At 38.8% G+C, this 23,352-nt stretch overlaps 1 protein-coding gene across 1 annotated transcript in view; it reads left to right on the top strand.

Annotated features, from left to right (window-relative positions):
* The window catches only part of TTLL11 (tubulin tyrosine ligase-like family, member 11), a 61,345-nt gene that overhangs the window by 15,861 nt on the left and 22,132 nt on the right, over positions 1-23,352 (top strand). The window contains exons 4-8 of the mRNA XM_009892351.1: positions 845-941; positions 2,761-2,894; positions 10,900-11,475; positions 12,083-12,178; positions 12,715-12,833. Coding sequence (XP_009890653.1) covers positions 845-941; positions 2,761-2,894; positions 10,900-11,475; positions 12,083-12,178; positions 12,715-12,833 — 1,022 coding nt within the window. The remainder of the gene's footprint in view (positions 1-844; positions 942-2,760; positions 2,895-10,899; positions 11,476-12,082; positions 12,179-12,714; positions 12,834-23,352) is intronic.

Raw genomic sequence — 23,352 nt, 5'->3', positions numbered from 1 at the left:
AAAGGCATGAATACTGTATAAATTAATACATATAACCTAATACATATAAATGAATAATATAGTTATATCACTTAAATATCTTGCTTTGAATATCCATTTTCCATTTATTGCAGCTTGGACACCAATGTAAATCAGCTTGCTCAGAAAGTGCTTTGCAGTTACAACTTACTGTGAATTTACAGCAATATTATTAATTACGTGTATTCCCTGAGATAAGGTCCCAGGGAGCAGAGGTGTTTCCTGCCCGTGCTGGGCTGGGAGCTCCCGGAGGTGCCGCACGCTGGGGCGTGAAGGGGCACCGCGGGCAGGGAGGCAGTCTGGGCAGGGATGTGGGTTACCAACCTGCAGGGGGGAGCACAAATACAGGGCATGGGGCTCTTGGCATCAAATGGTGATCTTTTTAAGAACAGGAGTTGATTTAGTAACTGCCAGTAATGACAATTCCTCCATCACCTCCACTGTTTTTTTTCCCTTGATGGTTGGTTGTTACCCCTTAAACTGGGGAGGAAAAAAAAACAACCAAAAACGTGGTCAGAGTTTGTTTACTTCCCAGCTGTAGCACTTGCTATTGCTGTGCCTTCATGTGCTGGAATTAAGTGCTGCTTAATGAAATCTTATTCCCTGTAATAGTATTTTAAATTACAAATGAGTTATGCCTTAATTGTGGTTGATAACAAGCTCGGAGTTTCTCAGTATGGATCATGCCTCTCAGTCATTTGTTTTTAGTTTCTAGAAACCCTTCCTGTTCTTGAATGGTTTATGCTTAATGTGAGCATTTAGAGAAGAAAGGAATGAATCAGTATTGCCAGATTGCTTCAAAACTTGTCTCCTATCTCTTTTCCAGTTTCCTTTTGGCAGACGCTTGCCGTGCGATATCTATTGGCATGGGGTATCATTTCATGATAACGATATATTCTCAGGTCAAGTCAACAAGTTTCCAGGTACCTTACTTCTGTTTCTAGTTTAAACAAATGCTTTAAAAACATAATTATTTTAACTGTTGCTGTGTTTTACTGTTTTTTAATGTGAATTATCCGCCTAACAGCTGATAGTATTTTTACCGTATTACCATTTTTGGTAGGCGATTTCTGCTTAGGCAGGGTAACAATATCTGAATGGGTGTCTCAGCAATTTCTGAACTGAAATTTGTTTAGGAGAGAAAGTGTTTTTGAAGAAAAGAATAATTGATATGTTATTTAGGAAAAATAAGAGTGTTAGGCTATAATTTAAGTGAAGTATGCAATTATTGTCTGTTATCTAGCATTGATAACAATGCTGTATCTTTGGATTTGGTTTTGATTCAAAGTGGAAAGAATCTGTTTTGTTTCATACTCTGTCCTATCTCAGGGAGAAGCTCAAAGCGGAGTTCCTCAAATGGATTTTTTAATATTGAAGAGTTCATGTCAGTCCTCATCTTATGATGACTCTTCTACTTTTTTTAAGCTCCCTTTTTTCTCATTTAATCCCTGTTGAGATCTCTCTAAATAAGAGCTAAGAGCTTAGGTATTGACTTATCTAAGCCCTTTACTTCAGATTTATTGCTGCTGTTAGTATGCTGTGAGAATAAGAACTCTCAGATATCGAACTTTATTCTTTATTTACCCTGAATTTCTCCTGTCTGTGGAAGTTCACATTCACGTATTGGATGGTGTGGTTTTCTGGTGGTTTAAATCTGTGTTAGATGAATGTTGTCCTTTCTGTATTCTGGCTTCTACGTGGTAAGCAAGTGGTATGCACAGTAGTCAAAACCGGAGTCCTGCAGAATTAGACCCGATTTTCAGGAACCGTGAGCTAACTTGATGCTGGGTTTTACTAAATTCTTTCTCTTGAAGAAGAGGTCTTGGTGCCTCTCTTAGTTACTTGTGAGAGATTCAAAGAATGTAAAAGGGTTGGTCCTCAGAAAGACTTGGAAACTTTTCCATAAAAATAGCTTTTTAGTCATGTTCCTGATGGAAATCAGACTTCAGCACATGTGTGTGTGTTCCCTGTTACTTTCTGTCCTCCTTGTACCTTTGGAACCTCCTGGCCAAAATCAACCGCGCTTGACAGAGGTTTGTGATCACAGACTACTGGGTTCCTGTAGGTTTTGTGGAAATTTGCTGACCACGGAGGAGAGAAGTCCACAGATGATGTTCTCACTGAGAAAGAAGCTGCAGTATAAACCTCATAAGCTGTAATATCTGAAAGCATATAAACAACACAAGAGTAACCCTTAATGCCCCAACCTTGGGAAAAGCTTCTACCAGAGCTCACAGAGATCTGGGACACGGCACGATCCAAGCATGAGATTCAAAGCTGCAGGAAAGCAGCTAAGTTTGGCTGTTCACAAAATAACCTGTTCTTTCTGATGTAGTCACTTGAATGAATGCAAAGTAAACAGAAAGTGGTTGATCATATTTAAATGACATTTTTACCTATTCCTGGAACAATAGCAGGCTAGGGCAATAATTTTGGATTATGGCAAAGCCAGTAGTTACTATTGGACTGAAACTTTCCCTCTATTATTCTAAGATGTATTTTGGATAACTAATTAATTTTTTTCTAATAAGATACAGTAATACATACAATATGAGATATGGCAGGGGAATGCTACAAACATTTTCTCAGATTTTAAATGTTATTGAGATTTTATTGCTTTATTGAAAGCAATGACTAGAGTGCCTACCAATAGGATGAGTAATGGTATAACAATTTACTTTTAGGATGAGACTTCTGTGCGGATTCTTCATTGCTTTTAGACACTGTCTGTTATTTTCCCAGGCATGACAGAGATGGTACGTAAAATTACACTGAGTCGGGCAGTGCGAACAATGCAAGATCTATTTCCTCTTGAATATAACTTCTATCCTCGATCCTGGATTCTGCCAGAAGAATTTCCCCTCTTTGTGGATGAGGTAGATTTCTTTTACTTTCAGAATAGTATAAATTGTTGGATATTGTTGCCATGTCATTCTTTAGTTTTTCATACCAGATCATTTAGAATCACACTTGGGTGATGTGGACGACATCTTTTTCAATTTGCCTGAGATTGGACATAGTCTGGATGAACTGCTTTTGTTTGTTATGTTCTAGAATAAACTTTAAAGCAATATGCTTCCCTGCAATGCCAGAAGACATGTCTGAAAATTAAACATGGTGGAACCATAAGCTCTTTACCTGCATATTCTACTGAGTTGAAAAGGGCTGAGGAGGTTCCAGTACAGTAGTGTGGAGTGTGGTACTTCACCAGGTTCATTGTCACTGAAGTCGTCTTAGACCATCCTGCCTGTGCTGTCCAAATCCTTCAAAACAGTGTTTTGTACTGTGCATTGTTAAATATACTCACATCTTCCTGAATAATTGTTTGTCTGAATCCCTTGTCAGACTGTTGCTTTTTTTAAATATTCAGAATGTAATAAAATGCCATTCTTTTGCAGCTTTTTTTGAAAAAAAAAAAAAAAAAAAAAAAAATCCTTGTATGTTGCTGTTTGGTTCTGTTGTTAGAAATATTTTAAAAAATATTGTATGTGTTTGTTTTAACCCTGTCTAAAAAAAAAAAAAAAAAAAAAAGATGCTGTATGTTGCTGTTTGGTTCTGTTGTTAGAAATATTTTAAAAAATATTGTATGTGTTTGTTTTAACCCTGTCTGACTCCCCCAGTGCATTCTTGTATTCTACAGTATCCTCTGCTTGGAAAAGTGAGAGAAAAAGGTATGGACTTTAGACTTCTATACTGTGTGTTACTTTTCAGATAATTACCGTATCCACAATCCAAGTAAATCCATGAACAACTTTTAATATATACTCTTCAAGTGTGCTGGGTCACTGCCATGGCACTGCTGGTAGCGGTAAAAATGAATAAAATCCCAACAGTACTTCAGCCTTATTGCTTTAGATGTAAGACCAATTTGTAAAAGAAGTGTAAATTATCCAATCAATTTAGCTATGACAGGTAGGTAAGTGCAAATAACTTGGAAGTAAACTTCCAAAATGGTGCACTGGGGTTCTAGCGATGAGTCTTTTGGGAATCGTGCCTGTCTCGGTTACGAGGCGCTGATTAACTGAGCAGCGCGTAGCGATGTGGTCTGTACATCGCGTTAAAGGCACAGACCCGCACGCTGTCAGCAGGTGGCACTGCAAATAAATACTTTCCTCCGGTTGAATGGTTACTGGAGTGAAAACGATTCGATTTTTGTTCCAAGAATAACAGATGTCCAGTAACACACTCCTAGGAGTTTCCTTTGCATATGTTCTTCCATCTGTGTTTGAGAAAAGCATAGTTCGTGTTATCAAACATTGTATTTTATGTTGTAAGTATTTATGTTCTACTTAACACAAGTTTCTAATGTAACCCCTCCAAACAAGAAAAAATACAAATCAAAGTCCAAATCCACTGTGAACCGTAAATGGTTCAGAACACTTTTCACTTGCAGTTTCATGAGTTCTCAGTAGGAGCTCTCCAGTCTTTTATGTCGTTCACTTGTTCATATGTGGGTTTTGTTTGGTTTACAACCAAGGGACCCTAATGCTGCTGAAAATGTCAGCTCTGAGACTAAATTTTTAGCTTATTCACAAACAGGTACAATACAGCACATGTGGTGCCTGCATGCTAGACATATCCCTATGGCAACTGGCATACACTTGAGTATGTGAGTGCCACATGTACGTTTGCCTGAGCAAAAAGAGGATTTAGCCATCTCCGGTGCTTCTGGAAGCAAAGCTGTATTGCCGTGGGCTGCGGCTGCTAAATATGTAGCTCTACATGAGTCGCGCTGAAACTTGCCTTGCTGTACCTTCACTATTATTAGCATTTGAGTCCCTTAGGGCATAGTTAATTACCAAAGGTCACAACCAAAGGTCACAAATTCTGTGTCAGTGTAGGTATAGGTCAGACATAGGATGGTTTGGTGCCATTTGTAGTATAGGATGTTGTTGCAAAAGGCTGGACTGAGAAATTAACACCCATGAGATGCTGCGTGTAATAGAAATCACTACTGAAAGAAGAAACTCGTTGAGAATTTCTGTCTTGCTGCCTCTTCCTGAAGCACTGCAACATTTCAAAACAATTTCTCTCTCAAATATTCTTACTGTGCCTCAGTTCAGTAGGCATGCTTGTGAACTTTTATCATACGTTTGTGTCAATAACTAAATCAAATGCTGTCAGCTTTTCCCACTTTCCCACAACCCTTAATCCAGGTAGAAAACACTGCGGCTAATCTATTATTAATTAGCGAGTAGTTGATGGGAGAGCTGCACTCCTAAGTTTGTTTGGGATGAGCTTCATATTGGGAAATATCAATAAAATGGTAGTTCCCTTAGTGTCATTCATATTAAACTGAAATGGTGATAGGTATTTTTAACAAGAGCTTAAAATTCAATTTTGCTAAGTAAATAAGTATCTATTTTCAATATTCACTTATTGTTTACCTTCTAAAACATTCTGCACTGACATGTCACCATAACAGAAGATGAGCTACACGTAAGCAAATCTCTCGGGTGCTACAGTAATCACCCCTTCACTAACAGAAAAGAATCTGTTGGAATCTGTGTGATGAGAACTTCTAATAGCAAATTCCAATTTCTGAGAAGTAACTAGCTTGAGATTCAAACCAGGGCCTTGATTGCTCTCATACTGCCTTCTTTGTGTTGTCTATGAGGATGATGAATAGGCCTAGTATGATTAATTTTTCATAAGAATCTAATTTGGACAGTCTAATTTCCAGCACAGCATATTTTTGGTGGTTTAATCAGGTTTTCAGCTTTTGGATACCTCTTAGGCATAGACATGAATATTCTAGTCTTTGTGCTGTCAAATCTTATAGCCCGTTATATGCATTTTTTTCAGAATGCTATTATTCATTCAGCTTGAGTTTCCTCACGAAAGGCAAACCTGCAACTGGATTGTACCGTTAGATGTACTCTCCTCTTGCTGTTGGCTGTAAATAGTTAACATGTTTTTTAAGATAATTTCCTTCTGTCAAGCTAAGTACACAGAAATATCTCATTTCATATGAACTAATTTTCCTACATGACTGACTTTTCTAAGTCTGGACAAGCTTCCTCGTAATGAGAATTTGAAAGAATATAGTTGAGGGGATTGTGGAGAATTTGAAGATGACTTAGGAATTTTCTTGAGGATCAAGAAACCATCTGCTTTCTTCAAGACAGTCAAGCCGCTGAAAATCAGACTGACTCTGGATTATTGTTCTCCCTTTCCCCACCAACCTGTCTTCATCTGCCATGTGTAAATTTTGATGGACTAGAAAATGATGGTGAAAATGATGTCCTTTCCAGCTAAATGGAAAGAGTTAAGTATGAGATCTGTGAGAGCAATGACTGTTAAAATGCAGGACTTCAAGAGCAGGTTGCTGTTGCATCTTTAACAATAGTCCCCAGAAAGCTTTATGTTTTTTGAAAAGGTGCTGCTGTAGCAGAGCAGAAGTAGCCTGAGGCATGAACAAGAGACACGGGAGTAGGAGGCAGATTGTCCCGGCTGGTTTCGTAAAGGTTCTTTATTTCTTTCTGCCCTAACAGACTGCGGTTGGCACTTTGTGCATACACCTGGAGTCATCGTAGGGTATGTTTAGTCATGGAGGTGTAAGATTAACCAAGTGTCTTCCTGGGATGCTGACTTTAACAATGGTGAACCAGAAAGACTCCTCTAGTAGGCAGAGTAATGTCATGTCAGGGGAAGATTATTCTTTAGTGGTAAAAAGACTAGGGCATAAATCCTGCTTTCCTTCTTTGCACATCTAGGCCTGCTGATCTACTTGGACCTATTTATCCACACGCCATTTATGTAAGCCTGATCTCCATTGTGGCGTTTTACTCCTCAAAGTGACCTCAAAGTGATCCTTCTTCAAAGGAAGAAGGATCTTTCACTGAGCTAGTGTGACGCTTGTCCGTGAGAAAAATCTTAGTCTAAATAATTGATCTTGAATTTCTGCTGTAGTTAGTAGGAAGACTTTTAGCAGTGTGACTCTCAATGAAATAAAAGACTGGATGGGATGGAGCCAGAATTCCTTCAGGCCTCGGGAACGGCGCTGCCAGCAGAGCTGTGCCTCCTGTCTGGGTCAGCAGCCTAATGTAGTCACAGCAGAGGGTGTTGTCTGAAAATCACGATGGTCTGACCGGTGCTCAGCCTTTTCCTGTGTGCTGATATTCTCTTTCATTCTGCAGTGCCGGGGCTGATGGTGGCAATTGATTGTTTTTTCTGTTTTAGCTTGTATCCTCAGGCGTCTTAAAGTCAATCTCCAGTTGTTGCTGGTGAGCCACAGGCCTGTGTAAAACCAGAGCGCCAACTCCATTCAGCACATCGCTGGCTGGGTGGAGAGAATGGCAGCTGCTGGTCTGGTGCTGTAAAACATGTGAATGCAAGAAGAGAGTGGTCTGTACTGTGACATCCCTCTGTTTTGAAAAGAAGAGATTTTAAGTGCTTTATTCTTCCAAATCCCATGAGTAGCTGATAAAGGTGTTAGCCTGCGTCCTGCGTTTTCTTCAGCTGTGTTCTTTGTTAGGGCTCCCTGTTGCCATTGCTGTTGGGAGTTTCAGGAACTACAGTCCTTCAGCATCTGTTCATTGAAACCTGGATTTAATAGTTGCATTTTGATAACTTAACAATTTGTGCTCTAACAATTTCTTTCCTCCTAAATGTTTGTGAATGCAGTGTACTATATTTACACCCATAGGGACATAGTGTACAGGCAGAGAACAGCAATAGAGCTGGGGGAGCTGCAGAGGCTTCCTCACTGGGGTCCTGGTGCTCTACCAGGAACCTAAAGGGCTGCCCGGGAGGGTAACGCAGCAGTTCATTTTCCACTGCTGCTGAGTCCTTGACCTCCAAACCAGTTGCCAATTAATACCACTTCCCTTGGGTTTTTGTTCTGTTCTTGGTGTGTGCCGCTTGGATTGCTGCGTTCACACTCCACTTGCCGAATAGGGTCCGAGAGCAGTGAGCACCACTGGTGCTGATGGGGTCCGGGGAGATGCAGACGGGTCTTCAGTCAGCCCCTGCCTCGGGTCGCTGCTTTTTTGCCCCTGTGCTTCTGAAGGCTGAGACATGTTAACTCACTGGCTTAAACATGCTCATATTCTTTCCTTGCTACATGTTGCGAAACATGCCGTATTTTATGACTCGTTTTTCAGATTCATCCAAGATAGCTCTAAATCCTTCCTTCCTTCCTTCCTTTCTTCCTTCCGTCCTTCCTTCCGTCCTCTCTGCAGTTCTTACTTTTGCTATACACGTAACAAATAAGCTAAAATTTATTTAGGCAGTGGGTGATATGCATGTAACGTGAAAGATCTGATATTCAGCAGATGTGTCAGGTCCTTACAGTGACCTAGTTCTTCTCTTCATGATTTTTTCGTCCTCAAATAAAATGCATTGAAGCTTGCAAAGTTTAGGTTTGTTGCTTGGGAAGAATGTGAGCTTTGTAGGCAACATAGATGGTGTATTTGCTCTTTTCTCTGATGTAAAAAGATTCCCTAATTATATTGAAATTTTTCTTTTTTGAGAGAGGGAGTTTTGAGTGAATATATGCTGTTTACAAAAGTGCAGATTGGAATCCAGCGGTTAGTTATCGGTGCCATGTTTAATTCTGACTCACTGTATCCAGTTGGGAATGACAGTAGCCTCCAAACATTCCCTGCTAAATGAATGTGTCAGTTCAACATGTTCAAAGGTCAAAACAACCTTATTACAATAATCATGTTTTGGACTGCCAGCTAGTAACAGCCTGTTCCAGGTGGGATTATCTAATTTTCTTACAGATAACATAACTGATTCTTTCGGGGAAGAAAAAAAAAAAAAAAAGACTACTTCCTTTTTTTTAAAAAAAAAAAAAATTTGTACTGCTTTCTGTAACTCCCATTATTTTGTAAATACCAAAAACTCCAATGATATTTCTTGTTGCTTCCAAGAAGCTAGTTTCTATAGAAGGCTGTTGTCTGTTATAGTGCCAAGATTTCTGGGCCATAAACAGGGCAAGCTGCTGATGTCAGTCAGGAGAATTGACAGTGAGATTGAGCAAAAAGTTCAGATCCACTTGCCTTTTGAATTTGAGACATTTGGAGCTAGATCTGAGTTTTACAACTTTTTTTTAATTATTATTATTTCCACTTTCTGTGTGAGGATGCAGGCACGTCTCTATAATCCTGTCATTCTCTATAGTTCAGTTTTGTTCTTCATTTTACTAAGTCCACATCTGGGGTTCTGTAGGACAGTTATGTTCTGACAAAACATGGGTACTTCCCCATCACTGTTATAATTTCTACTTGTGGTAAGCCATTTCCCCTGTAAGCCCCAAGAATCTAAGGCACAGTGTGGAAAAAACCTCAAGATATGGGTATAAAGGCTTATACTGTACTCGTGGAGATCTACAAAGCAGCGAGAGAACTGGATACACGAGTATCGAGGTCTAAGCTGCTGGAAACAATACAGAAATACGTCATATAGTACTCCAGTGACATTCTTACAAATTATTAAATTTTACTGGTTTGCTAATCTTTCTTTTTTATTTTTCCTTTTTCTTGCTATTTCTGTGACTTGATGCTTTTCATACACATGCTCACAGAGTGTCAGTAGGTGTCAAAATTTCTTACCTACTGTTTCCTTTCTAGTGGGTCATCTCCCCTCACCCCATACAGAGCAACTTCAATTGTCAATGTGTGTTTTCGGAAAAAATGTTTTTCTGGAACGATTCGATTAATTTAACTTGTTAGCAGTAAAGAGTAGTTGACATAATTTGTAAGAAATCTGCAAAGTGGAAGCATTTCTCTGTGAAAGAAGTGAAATGCATCTCGCGTAGTGACTTTTCTAAGCGTTTTTGCATATTAATAAGCATTATGCTGTGTAGATGTTGGGTGTTGGCTGTTTGCAAGCTCGTACGCTAGAGCGCACTGTGCTTCACACCGAGCCAGCACAGCACTGGTGAACGCCTGCGCACAGACTGAACGGCTGCGCTAGCTTGAGGAAGGGACAGCCAGGCACGGAGTGCTTTTGTAGACTCATCCAAATGTTTTGATTCAGTACAAAACACCATCAAATTCTCCAGCAACTTCTCTCGCTTTGCTGATTTCACAGTAGGTACATCTAAAGAAAGCATCTGAATTGTCACGTGCTGTGAATAGATCTTCCCAGTATGAATCAAAGCCACTGAGAGGAGTTGTTGAAATCATGATAGAGTTTACCTTGCAGTGGATGGCAAGGTCGTAATTGCATGCCAGGCCTGAGGGAGTTCTGGTGTAAACTAGGAAAACCTTAATTTTAGAGACTGGTGGTAGGTAGCAACTGAGGCATAAAATCTGTGCTTTGTTTAGGAAATTTTTGGTATTTGTATAATATCTGTACATGGCTCAATATTCCCTAGTTTTACTAACACTGGGTATCTGATTGTGAAAAATATTCAGTGGTGGAAAAAGGTATTATCAGTGCCAAATTTTTACTTCATCTTTTCTTCTCCCGCTGTTGTTTGTCTGCATTTATACCTCAATAAATAAGGTGCCTTTCCTTAGGTTAATGATTATCTTTGTCAGTGGTTGTTCAAAATGTAGCATGAAAGTTTAACTTTGCAGTTTCATATATATTAGTGACTAATGAAATGGACCTCATGAGATATACAGCATTTCATCCTGTAAATTGGTACATAACATTAAAAAGAAGTTCCTGGAATCCTTTATACAACAGCTTGTTAAATAAATTGACCTTTTATCTGCACTAGTAAGTCCCTTCTCATGCTTTTTTGTTTGTCTTTGTGCTTGTCAGCACTGTTTATCTTCTACCTTTTTTGCACGGTGTTTACTACTATGGTGATGTGATCATGTTGTTATTATTTATTTTTGTTTATGAATGCAGTTTGTTGGCTTTCATAGTATCACCCCCTCCTCAGTTAGGTGTCTTTCAGTGTAATTCTTTTCCTTCTAGGTTCGTATGATGAAAGACAGCGATCCATCCTGGAAGCCCACTTTTATTGTAAAACCTGATGGAGGGTGCCAGGGAGATGGAATCTACCTCATTAAAGACCCCAGTGACATCAGACTGACGGGAAGCAGCCAGAGCCGGCCAGCTGTGGTTCAGGAATATATTTGCAAACCGCTGCTTGTCGACAAACTGAAATTTGATATTCGTCTTTATGTCTTACTGAAATCTTTAGAGCCCTTAGAGATTTATATAGCCAAAGATGGACTTTCCAGATTTTGTACAGAGCCCTATCAAGAACCCACTCTAAAAAATTTGCACCAGGTTTTTATGCACTTAACCAACTATTCACTAAATATCCATAGCGGGAATTTCATCCATTCTGACAATGTAAACACTGGCAGCAAGAGGACTTTTTCAAGCATTCTGTGCAGACTGTCTTCCAGAGGAGCTGATGTCAAAAAGCTATGGTCAGATATCATTTCACTGGTCATCAAAACAATTATTGCACTGACACCAGAACTGAAAGTTTACTATCAGTCAGACATACCAGCAGGAAAGCCTGGGCCAACTTGCTTCCAGGTACGTTGGGATTTCTGTCAGGAATGCAGTTATTTCTATGCATGGATTAATTTTCTGGATGTTTAATTCCTTTCCTAAAAGCTTTCTCTAGTTACGTTACTGATCACTGGTTGGATGTAGAGCATCCACTGAATAGCATTGCATGAGCTCAGAGCTTGGGTTCTCCTCATCCGAATTTTACCCTATAAATCTGTCTCCTGACTTACGTTACTACTTGCCATAAACATATACCGAGAATTTTCAATCGGTATCAATCGTTAGTAGCAGTATTTGCGCCGGTTTCCATCTTCTAGATGTTATAACTATGAAGCTTTGCAGCTTCCTCATGCAGCTATGATGATGGCAATTTTAAGACCCACTTGTCGTTGGTGCTGAGATACCAAGTTGACAGACACAGTATTTGGAGATGGGGGTAGTGCGAAAGTAGCTATTAGTATCAAAGGCAAATGGTTTCAGTAATTATTCATCGATATAGCATGTTTCTCAGTTATTTCTCTTTTGTTCCTCAAATGTTTCTTTCTCCTGAATGTTGACATGAGGATGACCATTGCATTCTCTAGAAGAACACTGAGTAGAACTGAAGTAACACGTCGCTTGTTATGCACAGATTTTAGGGTTTGACATCCTCCTGATGAAAAACTTGAAGCCCATGTTACTCGAAGTAAATGCAAACCCCAGCATGAGAATAGAACATGAGCAAGAGGTAAGAACTCTCAACATGATAGTAATATTGGAATGAAATTGTTTATGTTTGGCTTTCTGGTCTTTTTTCCTTGTTTGAAAGATGAAAGCTGTCTGCTAATATAAAACCTCCAAGGTTTTCTGTAATTTTCTGCTTTGAAATCATTGCTAATCTTATACACTGGAAATGTGATTTATTGGAATTGTGGAAGCTCTGCATCATGTTTGTCATAAACACGTTTATTCATCATCCCCTGCAGTTGACTTAATTGTGTTTAGGGGATTGCTAATAATTTTTTTCATGTTTGTATACATAATATAAATGGTAACATTGGCAACAATCTTTTTTTCAATATTTCAATTTACTAGAGAAACTTGCCAAAAACTGTTGCAATATCATATTGAAAATGTTAAGGTATTTGCGTATCCTTGAAGAAGTATTTTGTAAGTTATCGTTGTACGTTTAAAACATACATGACATGCATGAAGTTTGAGCAAATGTGGAATAAATGATCCTTAGTTCTATGCTGAATAATTGTGTCCCTTTGTAATTTAAAGCTTTCTCCTGGAGTATTTGAAAATGTCCCAAGCCCTGTTGATGAAGAAGTTAAAGTAGCAGTTATCAGAGACACTCTTCGTCTAGTGGACCCTCAGAAAAAAAAGAGAAAAGATGTCCAGTAAGTGTGTTGTCTTTCTTTGGGTTTTGCAAATAGTTATAAAACTGTTTTTTTTTTTTTTTCCCCCAATTATGTTAGTTTATCCAGGACAATGAGTTCCCAACGGTCTGTCTGTGTGACTCCGTTTGCATCCACAGCGTTAACTCTCTCAAAAAAAGCTTGTTGCGTATTAATTGGTGGCGTGGTACAAAAAGAGTACTTGGATTTGTGGATCTGTCAGGGGAAGGTGAGGAAAAAAACCAATTTGTTACAGTTTCTGTTTAGTAGCAGCAAGTCCACCAAATGGCATTCTCAGAGCGCAGCACTGACCACTTTATGTGCAGCTTTCTTACAGGAATGGTGGAAGCGTGGAAGGAGCTGTGCAAGTGCTGTAGCTCAAGGAATTGAAAACGTGCACAAACTGATAGTAAATCAGGCTTTATCCTTTCCCCTGGAATATCTTACCTTTCATGCAGAACTGGTGCAAACAATTTAGTAACTCGGATTTATTTATTTGTACTTTTACTTGAGGCCTCTTTTCTTTATTCAAATCAGTCATGAGTAGTCTGTTGTGTATTAATTTGCTTGAAAGTCACAAATTACTGAGTGAATCATCCCATCTGAGCTGAGAAGTATGAATATTGTATTTAGAAAATGCTTCCTTGCTCTGCGATAATAAACATAGTTAAATCTATGATCTAGAAATGAGAGGAACTGCCTGAAGCAGCTTGCACAGATATGCTTGTGGTGGGATCAGGCTGAGAGAAATAGCTTCTTTTTTGATGGAACACCTTGTTTTAAGCAGTTCCTTGGAGAAAGGAAAGGGAGATGTTGGGTTTTTTTGTCCCTAGAAATTCTTGCTTAAAGGCCGGCCTCCATGCTAAAATAGCATTTTGTTCTTCTCTTGGCACTTAGTGGCACGCTTCGATATGTTATTTATGTTCTATAATGATTTCAAGTGCAAAGTTGCTGTCCTTTTGTAGACAGTCCCATGAACAAGACATGACCGATAACACTTACAAGTTCTGTATTATTGTAATATTATTATAAGATCAAATTATTCTTTCAGAGGCAGTGCCGCGCATAGCGGTTGCTGTGGTCAGTATGCAGAATGTCTTGCAAAGCAACCTATACTCTGTGTTGGCTGTACTTAACCTTCACCCTTAAGATTAATTCAGTGCATGGAGATGAAAAAAGATCATTTTTTAACCTATAATTATGTAACTAGTCATGTCTTTTTTTTATGCTGAAGTTATGTCAGGCATTCATTAACTACGTATTAGATATGGAAAAAAGGCAAATGATAATTAGAAATAGATTCACGGAGAACGCCAGTGTGTGTGGAACGCTCATTCAGCTGAGGGTTCTTCTCTGATATATTTTGAGTACTAAATAATTTATAACAGGATTAGTTGGTGATGAGATAAACCATTGGCTCTTCACAGCAAGAATTCATCAGTGATGCAGCTTTTTTTCAGGTAAATCTGGTTAACAGAGCATCTTGTTGATGAATATCTGTGTGTCTTCACCATAAGTCAATCCTATTTTTTGCTGCAAAGGGCAATACTCTGATAACTTTTTGTGTGGATATACAGGAACTCACGTGTGACCACTGCCCACCGTCCTGCTGAGATTACTCCTCCTTTCGGGCACTTTTTATTGAACTGGGCATGGTGTGTGGTACTTCTTGAGACATGATCTTACTGTATGCGTCAAGTAAAGGACCTCACCCTGATCCCCTGTGGAGATTTACATCCAAGTAAAAGCATTTGAGAGAGGAACTGAGCACCAGTTCCCTTTGCCTTGTCTCCACTAGCAAAGGTTTTGCAATGCTTTCGCTTTATGTCCTTCCTCCCACTCGTTTCAGTGCATTTCAACCAGTTCTAATGTGCGCTCCCATGTTCCCTCTCCAAACACTGCTACCAGTAACTGCCAAGAAATGGCATCAGTCCTCTGTTTGCAGGACAAAGATAATAACTAAAGAATTGACTGGAGAGAGAAAGCTGGACAGTAGTTTACTTATCCATTGTAATACTTCTGCTACTCTAATTGCGCCTGGCAGCAAAGAAAGCAAAATTCAGACTATTAATAGAAAAAAAGGTCTGAAAGAATTCCTGTTCTGACAGCCAGCCAGCAACAAATACTGTAGACTTTAGTTTTGATGCTAATTAAGTAATGGACATTAATCTAAGTAAAGTTTTAGCGATATATATAACACTGAGTTTGAACACACAGGGGAAATACTGAGAAGTCTGAGCTGCATCTCAGGTAAATATTCTTCTAGGAGATGGATTTTATTTCCCTCTAATTATCTCCCAGATTAAAATAAATGAAGCATCTAAATGAAAGTGAGTTTTAGAAGTCATCCTGAAGTACTTCATTATCAGGAAAGATTAATAGCTGAGAAATTTTTTTTTTAGTTTAATTTTTCCATATCTTTGTGGAGTTTTGATTATTTTTTTCCCTCCTTCCTTTCATGTGATGTATAGTATTGAAATAAAATTCAAGTTGAATAGGATCGGTTTATCATATCTTAATTTTTCCAACACATTCCAGTCTTTACCTGCACCAATCACTAGTAATTATCTTGGCATTGCCAATAATTAGTCATTGAGAATCTGCAGTGATACAAGTTCAAAGGAATGTACGTAAATATACTTAGTGGCTATTGTTCCACAGTATGACCGATCTTTTCCTAGTTTTAAGAATTTGTCCTGGCCATTTAAGTACTGAGGTATGTGGTTAATACTTTGTGCATGTAACATGTTTAAACAGGAACTTTAAATTCATGCAAGGCTTTTTTTTTTGTTTTTCTTTCTTATTTTAATAGAGGAAATATCTTCTGTTGTAGAGATGAGAGAAGGCTTTTTGTTATTCTGTGATGCAAAGAACATAAGGAATTAAAATAGAATAAAAAGCGACAGAGGCACATGTGAGCTTTTGGGCGGGATGAGCAGGGTGGGTACCGCACAGCGCCTGCTTTTCCCTGCTGATAGGCAAGCCCTGTCGGACAAATCCCTTATGCCTCGTATGCAGAGGGCCAATTCTGCACGTCAAGATCCTGAAGGCGGTAGGTATCCCTATAAACGCTGACGTCCTGCTTTGCTGCATTGATTTCCTTGCTGCTTCCACATTCTCTATGGTAGCACAATTGTAGCCAAAGTCCGATGACAACAGAGTTTCCGAGTAACTATTAAGAGAGAGATTTGGAGCCCTGTGCTGCTCTGCAGGGTGAAGATGCATGTCAGCAGCTCAGAGCCTCTCGAGGACAATGTGAAAGCGGCTCTGCGGGTTCCTTTGTTAGACTGTTTTCAAGCCATTCTGTAACCCAGAGGGTGAGTGGTGTCTGGCTCTGCCTGGCCAAGTAGAGCCTGGGTAGCCCTTTCTGAAATTAAAGAGGGCAGCTAATCAACTACACGTGTTTTCTTTTACTTTTTTGCTCTTCTAAAAAAAAAAAAATCCAGCTAAAAATGCATGGTTATAGAAAGAGGGTTTCTGATTTTTTTTTTTTTTTTTTTTTTTTGCTCCTCCCCACCTTCAATGGAATTTTGCAGGAGCCAAAATGTAGAGCCTTCTTTGCCCTAGCTTTGGTTCCTAGACTGGTCCTATTTTCTTTAGGCATCCTTAATTTGGAACTCAAGTTTCAGTCATAATTAAGAAATCAAAACATTTAATAAAATAATATGGAAGATACTAACTCGTTGCTTTTGTTTGTGTGGCAGTCCTGTTCTCATGGATTTTAAGGCTTAAGTAGATCATTGCAATCATCCAGGGTGATGACGTGCTGGAACAAACAGTCATTTGTGGCTGAGCTGTTTTCTTGGAAAGACGGAATTTTAAACTCATCTGTAAATCTGTTAAATATCATCAAAGCAAGCTTACTTTCTTCTAGCATTACTATAGAGTGAGTTCAGGAGGTAGTGATGGCCAGTAATCTTGATTTTTGTTCTGAACATCTGTCACTGCTAATTTCAGAATTATGCTGGTGGTTTTTCCAGCTTACATTTTTTCGGCAATGGTGGCTCTTTTGACTTGAATTTATGATCTAGTGAAGACTGTCAGTACCAGGTTTGCCGGCTGGTCACTGGATCATCAGGAGGGAGCTTTCCTGCTCGAGTGAGAAATCTAATGTGAAATAAGAAAAAGAGAGGGCGGGAATGTAGTTTCTTTTTAGTTAACATATTCAAAGCAACGTGTATAGCAGGGGTGGCACGTGCCCCTTCGTAGGATCACTGTGCATTTTTATCCAAGTTTGTAATAGGCACCATGGTCGGAAAGCTTGGCTACAGCCGACTTGGAGTGAAATCCTTGTCACATACTAGTACAGGGTCAGGGGCTGAACTGTGCTCCACAATGTTTCTACGAAGAAACTTGTATAAAGCTTGTATAGTATTAAATTTGCTCTGGATTTACTTCTTGCAGCAGAGGGGCTGTTCACAGCCTACTGAAGGTGGGAGAAGACTTCAGCTAAAGGAAATTCACACAATTAAATGAATGGTCTAATGACACTGAACAACATTTAAAGTAAATCAACGTTACTTATGTAAACAGCAGTTTAATTAAGATAATCGCTGATGCAAATCATTGTTTATGTTGTGCCTCTAACAGAAAATCCATTTTAAAAGGCTTTGCAAATGTCTATTTTTTTTTTGTGCCCAATTTTGAATCTTTATAGTAGTAAAAGGTTTTCATTTCACTGTTTGTTTAATTATTAACAATTTATTCTTCTCGAAATTGCATTTGATTTGAAGAGCAAAAAGGAGTCTCAGTCTTGTATTCTCCACTGGATGTTAGATGTAAACTATTTGACTGGTGGTATAATTGCAAGCCGTGGGTATCGTTTGGAGGGGGTCTGCGCTAAATGTCTTAGGAAGATCATTTGTATCATCTCATCAATGCTAATGACCTGCTTTCCTGTCCTGTCAAAAATATTTGTGCCCTACTTTATTAATGCTAATTAATCCAGCGATAATAAGAGACTTCTTTATATTTTTGTTGCTGCTGTTTATTCTGTGTCCCAGTATGATCTCTTGCATTTGCATGCCTAGTTTCTTACATATTTCAAGACAGAAAATAAGCATTTTATTCTTTTGACAAAGAAACCATAGTATTATGACATGCTTGTCATTAGAAATATGAGTTGCTCATGGAATAAAATCTGCTTTTTACTTGGTAGAGATGATGAAGGTGCAGCCCCCTAAGTAATAGAATGACTTTTATTCAGCTCTGAAATAGCCATTGACAGAAGAAAGAATTGAAACACTTTGGAAATGAAATGTAATTTAATCTAGGGCTGTTACAAAAACAATCAATTCATTGTGCCCACAAAAATGAGTGCTTTTGTTTTATTGCCTATTACGGTATTGCTGTTTCATTGCTAGTTTATCTTTTCTTGGGTGCTATTCTCTGTATATACCACTTCAGTGTTTTTCTATTTGAATTCAGCCTTGAAATTTGTTTGTGATGTTCGAATTATTTTTTTTCTTCTTTTTAAAATACGTCAAGTACGATTCTCTTCTCTGGATTCTGTGGCTCTAGCAAACGTCAAATATGATTAACTAATTTCCTGAGCAGGAGGAACCCCAACGTGGTCTCTCTCAAATTTTTGCAAGATCAGCATGCAAATACTGGCTAATGTCACTCCGTTCAGAGAACACCCTCTAAATATTAATGTATGTCAGTTTGACTTTTTATCTCTAAGTGATATGTAGTTAGGAAGAAATTTCAGTCAAGGTTTTGTAGAACTTGCTACACAAAAGATATTACTCTTTTCTTGAACAAAAAAAACGCTATTTTTTTTCTGCTGTGTGGATTACACATCTTTCTCGCTTTAAATGATTTCTTTCTCTGATATAGGAAAAAATTAATGGTTTCTAGGAGGAGACTATGTGATCTGTATAATGAAAACCTGAATTAATTTCTGGACACTCTGCTCTCGTACTTTCCGTCCTAAAGGTACCTTACGTTACAGCAGCAGCTCCTTGGGGCGGTGTGTCGTGCAGCGCTCGTGCCCCCTGGGGCTCTCCTTCTCTGCTGCGCTGCCGGAGGAACGGGGGCCCTCACTGAAACAGGCCTTTCAGTTATGTTTGTCTTCTGTATGTTTCAAAGACATTTTCCAAATCCTAATGCTATTCTTGATTTCTTCATATTGAGGAGCAATTTTGTACTTCCCGAAGAAAGAAAAAAAAAGTCAGGAAATCACCTGTGCAGCTGTATTCCATTTATTTTCCAGATTTTTTTTAATTCAGTTTCATAACCTCCCCTGATGTTTGTGGCATGTTTAATGGAAATATGAAAATACACTGTACAAAGAAGTCTCGAGAGTATGATTATCCTAGATTTTGATGATGATAAAGTCATTCTTGACATTGATTACTGTGTTTATCTCACTACCCATATTCTAAGGTTATGATTGTATGACAGGGGTGGTTTAAGAGGGTCAGAAACTCAGTGCATAAACATGTGGAGAGACTGAATGGGAGAATACTGGTCTTGCAGCTATCACTGATCAGAAAATAATGACTGTTCTTCAGCCTTGTAATGTATCTTAGTTTCCGCTTCTGTGAGTAACTGTATTGTGTTTCATGGGGATTCATTACCCGGGGCTGTCAGTGCCTTTTGCATTATATGGGGTGAGTTTAGCGCTTATAAAAATAAGCACGTAATAAACCTAGCCAGGGTAGTATCAGTATTTTGGTTTGCATTTGCTAATTGACTTTGAGCAGACTGCTAGAGCTTTAGGTTGATTCCTGTGTCCCTTTGCTATCACTTGGAAGTCTGGTCAGGTTTTCAGCTATTCAAATGCTTCTCAAGCACCACCTCTTCATTCCAAGCCTTATTTCTGCCTGAGAGTGTATAAACTCATATGTGTGGCTTTCTTGAGATTGATCTCTCTACTGTGGTTCATTTTGGAGGCTGACACAATTTTTTTCTCCATCAGTCAAAATGACCCAGCATTCATATTCAGGATCATTCTGCCAAAGCCCTTTGAAAGTACATTGAATTAGACCCTTTCTCTTTCCTAGAGGGCTTTTTGGTTTATTCCTTCATCAGGCAATCTGCCAACTTCAGTATCAATTCTTGTCTGTTACGTTAGCCCATGCGGCTTTTGATGAGTTAGACACGTGAGGGAGACTTTTAAATGTGATGTTTGTCAATGTTACTTCAGTTCAGATTAGCGCAACGTTAACTTTGTTTTTCTGTAGTTGGGGAGTATTTATTTCTACTGCTGTTTCTCGTCCTGCTCAGGAAGAACTAGCCTCAACTACTTTGTTCGGTTTTGTGAAGCAAATGTTTAGGTGCCTTGATCTTTGCCCTCTGTTCTTGCTTTTCCAATTATTTATCTGCTTTATCCTTCAGAGCTTTTAACCTTTCTCCTATTGATTGGGACAGGCCCTGTTGGAAATCTTACAAACGACTTGAAGGGAAGGGGAGGATCTGGTAGTACGTGATTCACAGAATGGTTCTATGTGGGTTTTAAGGGCCACGTAGTGGAAGGTGCCACAAGAATATTTACTGCAACAACAGAAAATACAATACAGAGTACAGAACAGTGGCAAATAATTTGAATGTGCTGTGGCAGCAGTCCTAACATAGAAAAGAAAATAAAATCTGCTGATGGAAATTAAGGTTAGATCTTTTAGTTTATAAGTGGATCTATTTCACACGTAATCCAAAATGTTTTCATTGACTAAAAATGTGTAAATATACAAGCAATAATGTTTCTTCAAAAATAGCTAAAACCATATCCCTAGCATAGATACAGTAGGAATTCAGCAATTCCCTTCAGTGTTTTTCTCTATCAAACCATTACAGGAAAAGTTTGTTTTGTGAAAAGAACTCTGGACTTGGACATAAAAGATGCAATTTCCATTCCCCATTCAGCCAGTTTTACTCGGTGACCTTTAAACAAAACATTTTCCTTCTGCTACCACCTTCATTCTGTGAAAAGAGTTTGATGCCTTGCTTCCCCCGTGCATTACCAGTCTTTCTAAATTAATAGCGTTCAGGATATGGCCTGTTATTATGCTTAGCAGTATATGAGGTCAGTTTGTGTATTGTTGTTATATAAAAATATTACAGAAAAGCTTCAGTTTCCTACTCTGGAAGACTCTAGGTCCAATTCTACACTCTTCAGTAAATATCCCTGGTGGTTACTACGGTTTGCAAAGGATTCTTCACATTTTGCTAACCTGATTGTCAGTAGTGATCTCTTCACCTTTTATGTTCTCCCATACAGAGTGCTTAGAGTCAGTGTGTTCTCTGTACGATACCCTAACTTGGTGCATGGTGTGCTATTTGAATATGCAGGATATTACGATTTAAAAAAGGGGTTTTCTCAATGTCATTCTTTGGTGTTATTTTCAACTTCTATCAATGTCATTCTTTGGTGTTATTTTCATCTTTCTTCTCATTTTTACAGTCCTTTGCTAGTAAAATAGAGCACTTGTGTGCATTCCAATGATATCCCATAAACACAGCACTAAATAACCCCATGCTTGACAACAGATTCATTTACGATTATTCCCATTTTAACCTTCATCACTGCAAAAAGCGCTGTTATTCATAGTGCAATTTTGCAAGTTGGTCTGTTTGCTTATATATTCTGTTCTAAGCACTAACGTCTTGAATGTAGACTGTGTTTTAATTTCCACATAAGACTGAGCTGTCTTATTTTGAATCTCTTGAAATGACCCTGTATTGAGGGACAGCTGGAAATGCTTAGAATGTACTAAGCAAGCAAGCTGATGACAGGCCTAGTTCATTAAAAAATTCTAATGGACAAGAATTGATATGGGTTGCAGAATTTTAAAAGGTTTCATTTTCAGGGTTGTGAAATTAATTGGTCCAAACCCGTAGTATGTTTTTGCAGTAATTGGCGTGCTGCAGTGCCCCTAGCTCCAGTGTGAACCAAAGTCTGGTTTTATGTTATCAAATTGCAAATGGAGACCAGTTTATCCAATTAGACTTGAATCACAATGTTTTGAGATGCAGCTAATCTAATTACATTTTTATTGACGTTTCTTTTCTTTCTTTGTGCTCTCTAACATTTCTAGTGAGCAATAGAGGAAGGATTGAAAATAAGCTGAGCAATGTGACCTGTCAAGAGCGTTTCCATAAAATCCGAACTTTCCAAATATTCAAATATATCAAAACGTGCCATAGCAATTACATCTCTTAGATATTCACACTGTATTACATTTTAAGTTGATCATTAAGAAATCTTTTTGCTTTCTTTTCTCTTACGATGATTTTTACATGAAAAGAAAACCTTTGTGATAAAATACAGAGACAAGGAAGGTTTTATCAGAATATGTCACTTTCCTCGCGCCTTTGTAGTGCAGCCACAAAAGTTGCTGTAATCTTCAAGGTTTGTGCAAGAAGAAAGGAGGTCAGGAATAAAGTGAGGTGGCTGCTGAGTCTCCTTCCAAATGGCATAAAAATGAATGTGGAGGCTGTGGGTCTAAATACATCTTTGAATTCAGCTATTTGATTAGAGATTATAAGTGACTCTTAATGGTAATAGAATCTGGCTTAAGGCACGCCGTGTTTTGCGTCCATCCAGAAATGAGTGTGGGAAGAGGACTCCCCTTGACTCCCTGAGGGGCAATAAGAAGCCCGATAGCAAGGCTTCCCGCGCTCGGCCGCTGCTCACGCCTCCGTCCCTAACCGACAGCGTAGATGTTGGAGCCCCTTTGGTGTTTGCTCCTGCTTTGACTGAATTCTAACAAAGTAAACTTCTTTTGTGGTGTTTTGTTTTGTTGTTTGTTAGTTCTTTTGGGTTTTTTTCTAACATAAACTCAGCAATACTTCAAAGCATCCCTGGGAGCTTTGTTGCATACAGATAGTTGCTGGATCCAGCCGTTGCTGGTGGCAAGCTTCAGCTGAAACCAGTGAACGTTCAGATTAAGCATTGTCAGAAACTTGCTTAGGTTACATTGGGCAGGACATAAAACAAATGTAATTTTTGAGCTTATTCATCAAGTACTTAAGCGCATACTTAAGTGTTCTGTGGAGTTAGCTCTCTGTACCTTTGAGACAGTGAAATTACCGTAGTTGTTAAGACCGTTCACCTTTTCTTTCTACCTCAGAGGGAAACTGGTTTGCAAAAATAATATAGTAGAGGAGTTCTTGGTGTTCTTAGATGTTATTTCCACCATTTAGGGCTTCTCCTATGTAGCCTTGAAGGCTGATGTCTTTTCAGCCTGAAAGGGGTTAGTGGTTTTGTGTTGAACAAGGGCTTAATTTCCAACTGATTTTCAGTATTTGGCTCAGGTTGTTTGGGGCTTCTCTGCCTCAGTGATCTAGGCAGCCAGCCAGCCCTGAAAGTGCAATACGTTTTGTCAAAGAGCGTTAATCTGGACTAACTCTTAAGTTGAAAAACTGTCATGTAGTAAAAGCTAAACAAATGTAATTGTGCCTGGCGAATCCATGGAAGAGAGTCCTGGGGCAGAGGAGAACACAGCTTAGCCTGCTGTCTGACGGGAGAACAGGCTGCTCAGCAACACTCCGCGTAAGGAAGTAATTTTCTGTTTATAAA

The sequence above is a fragment of the Charadrius vociferus genome, unplaced genomic scaffold (assembly GCF_000708025.1).
Source record: "Charadrius vociferus isolate BGI_N301 unplaced genomic scaffold, ASM70802v2 scaffold549, whole genome shotgun sequence".
Classification (NCBI taxonomy): Eukaryota; Metazoa; Chordata; class Aves; order Charadriiformes; family Charadriidae; genus Charadrius; species Charadrius vociferus.
The sequence above is the reverse complement of the archived record's forward strand: the minus strand, read 5'-3'. Positions and strand labels throughout refer to the sequence as shown.